We start from the raw sequence: 1854 nt of genomic DNA, 5'->3' as shown, positions 1-1854 counted from the left end.
TAGGGAGCAGGGGGGGTCCCGGGGCTCAGCCCCCCAGCCAGGGCAGCCCTGGGGGTGCTGCCCCCCACCCAGGCCGTGACAGGGCTGGGGGCTCTTGGCCTTGGCAGGAGGCTGCTGCCCTGGTGGCCCAGCGAGCTGTCAATCCCCGGGACATCTTCAAACAGAGGGAGAAGTCGGGGACAACGGGAACAGGGACGGGGTCCCAGCCAGGTATGGGCAGCACGGCCAGGTCCCCATCCCCACAGGGGTGCTCCTGATCTGGGGGGCACCTTTTTCTGGGGGGAGGGCACTCCCCTGAGGCCACAGGCCCTGCTGAGCACGGGCAGCTCGTTACACCCCTCAAGGTGGCTGAGGCTGCTCCAGGCTGTAGCCACCAAGAGAGAGGATTTCCATGCCGGGAACTCGAGTCTGGAAGCTGAAATTCCATCTTTTAAATGAAAAATTGTGTCTCTTCATGGCAAGGAAGGGGCCATTCCCCCCACCCACCAGCACTGCCATAAATCCCACCCCTTTTCCCACCCCTGCTGAGCCAAGGGCAGCACATCCCCTTTGGAAGGGACTGACCTGATCTATGGGAAACCAAGAAGCTGGGAAATCCCAGGCCAAGGAAGTCACCAGGAACATGGGATGTCCCTGTGACAGTGTCCCCTCCTCAGCTCAACCCCCTTGATAATGAATGACCCCCTCCAATTAATATGGATTAATCATTTGAATTTTGCCATCAGAGGCATTAGTGGGACAGGATGAGATCCCAGGGGGAAATCTGTGTCCTTTTACCATCTGTGGGGAGAGTGATTCCTAGTGGGGGGGAATATTCCTGAGGGATGGAACCTGTGGTTGAGGGCAGGAAGCAACTCCGGGTGCTCATTCCCCAAGTCTTGGTGCTTATTCCCTGAGTCCTGCTGCTCATTCCTTCAGCAGGGCCAGGCTGGGATCTCTCTTTGCCTGTTGTTTGAGATGGGAAGATAAGGAGACTGGGGCAGAGTCACCTCCTGGCCAATGGAACTGGTTTCCCACTCTGGAAGAAACCAGTTTGGACCCTGCTCCTCCCAGTTCCTGCTCCTGGCTGTGGAGCTCAAGCCACTCCCACAGGGAGCCTGGAGAGGAGGACCTGGCTGTTGGTGTCCCTTCCTCACCCAAAATTACGTGGATTTTTAAAATTGGACTGGCTTGGCTGTGGTTCCTGCTCCAACCAGTCCACAAACTTGTTTCTCACCACGAGGCTTAGAGCTGGGAAATCCTGCTTAGGAGGAGAACCCATCAGTGTGGCTTCTGAGGCAGCAAAGCACCCAGCAGCACCCTTGAGTGACCAACTCCTGGGAGGCCTGGAAATCTCCATCCCTGCCTGTCCCACTGCTTTTCCAGGCAAACTCCGCAGCCCATTCCTGCAGCAGGAGCAGGTGAACTCCGTGCCCAGCCCTGTCTCTCCTGCCCAGGATGCCCCCCAGGGGTCCTTTGCCCCTTCCTCTGCCTGGGCAACACCTTTAGCCTCGCCAGGATCTGCAGCAGGTTGGTGCCTTTGCGCCCTCCCCTGACCAAAGCTTCTCACCTCTAGGTCCCCAAAATGGGGCATGTTGAGGCCAGGCTCCCAGTTCTCATGGGGTTTCCCACTCCTTGGCAGAACCTAAGTGGATCTTTAGAGCAGAAACAAGCAGGTTGGGGGGGCTGCAGGGGCCTAGGGAAGAGTTCAAGCTGCCAAGGTCAGAGTTCTGGAACGGGCTGAGTTGGAAGGGACCTTAAAGATCATCCAGTCCCACCCCCTGCATGGGCAGGGACACCTCCCACCAGCCCAGGCTGCTCCAAGCCCCATCCAACCTGCCCTTCAACACCCCCAGGGATGGGGCAGCCACAGCT

The 1854-nt window shown here is 58.4% G+C and overlaps 1 protein-coding gene across 1 annotated transcript in view; it reads left to right on the top strand.

The window, feature by feature from the left end:
- The window catches only part of DBNL (drebrin-like), a 15435-nt gene that overhangs the window by 9453 nt on the left and 4128 nt on the right, over positions 1-1854 (top strand). Inside the window, 2 exon segments of the mRNA XM_010002041.1 lie at positions 108-210; positions 1366-1450. Of these exon segments, the coding sequence (XP_010000343.1) occupies positions 108-210; positions 1366-1450 (188 nt within the window).

Source organism: Chaetura pelagica, unplaced genomic scaffold (assembly GCF_000747805.2).
Source record: "Chaetura pelagica isolate M959 unplaced genomic scaffold, ChaPel_1.0 scaffold290, whole genome shotgun sequence".
Taxonomy (NCBI): domain Eukaryota; kingdom Metazoa; phylum Chordata; class Aves; order Apodiformes; family Apodidae; genus Chaetura; species Chaetura pelagica.
This window is presented reverse-complemented; position numbering and strand designations above follow the sequence as displayed.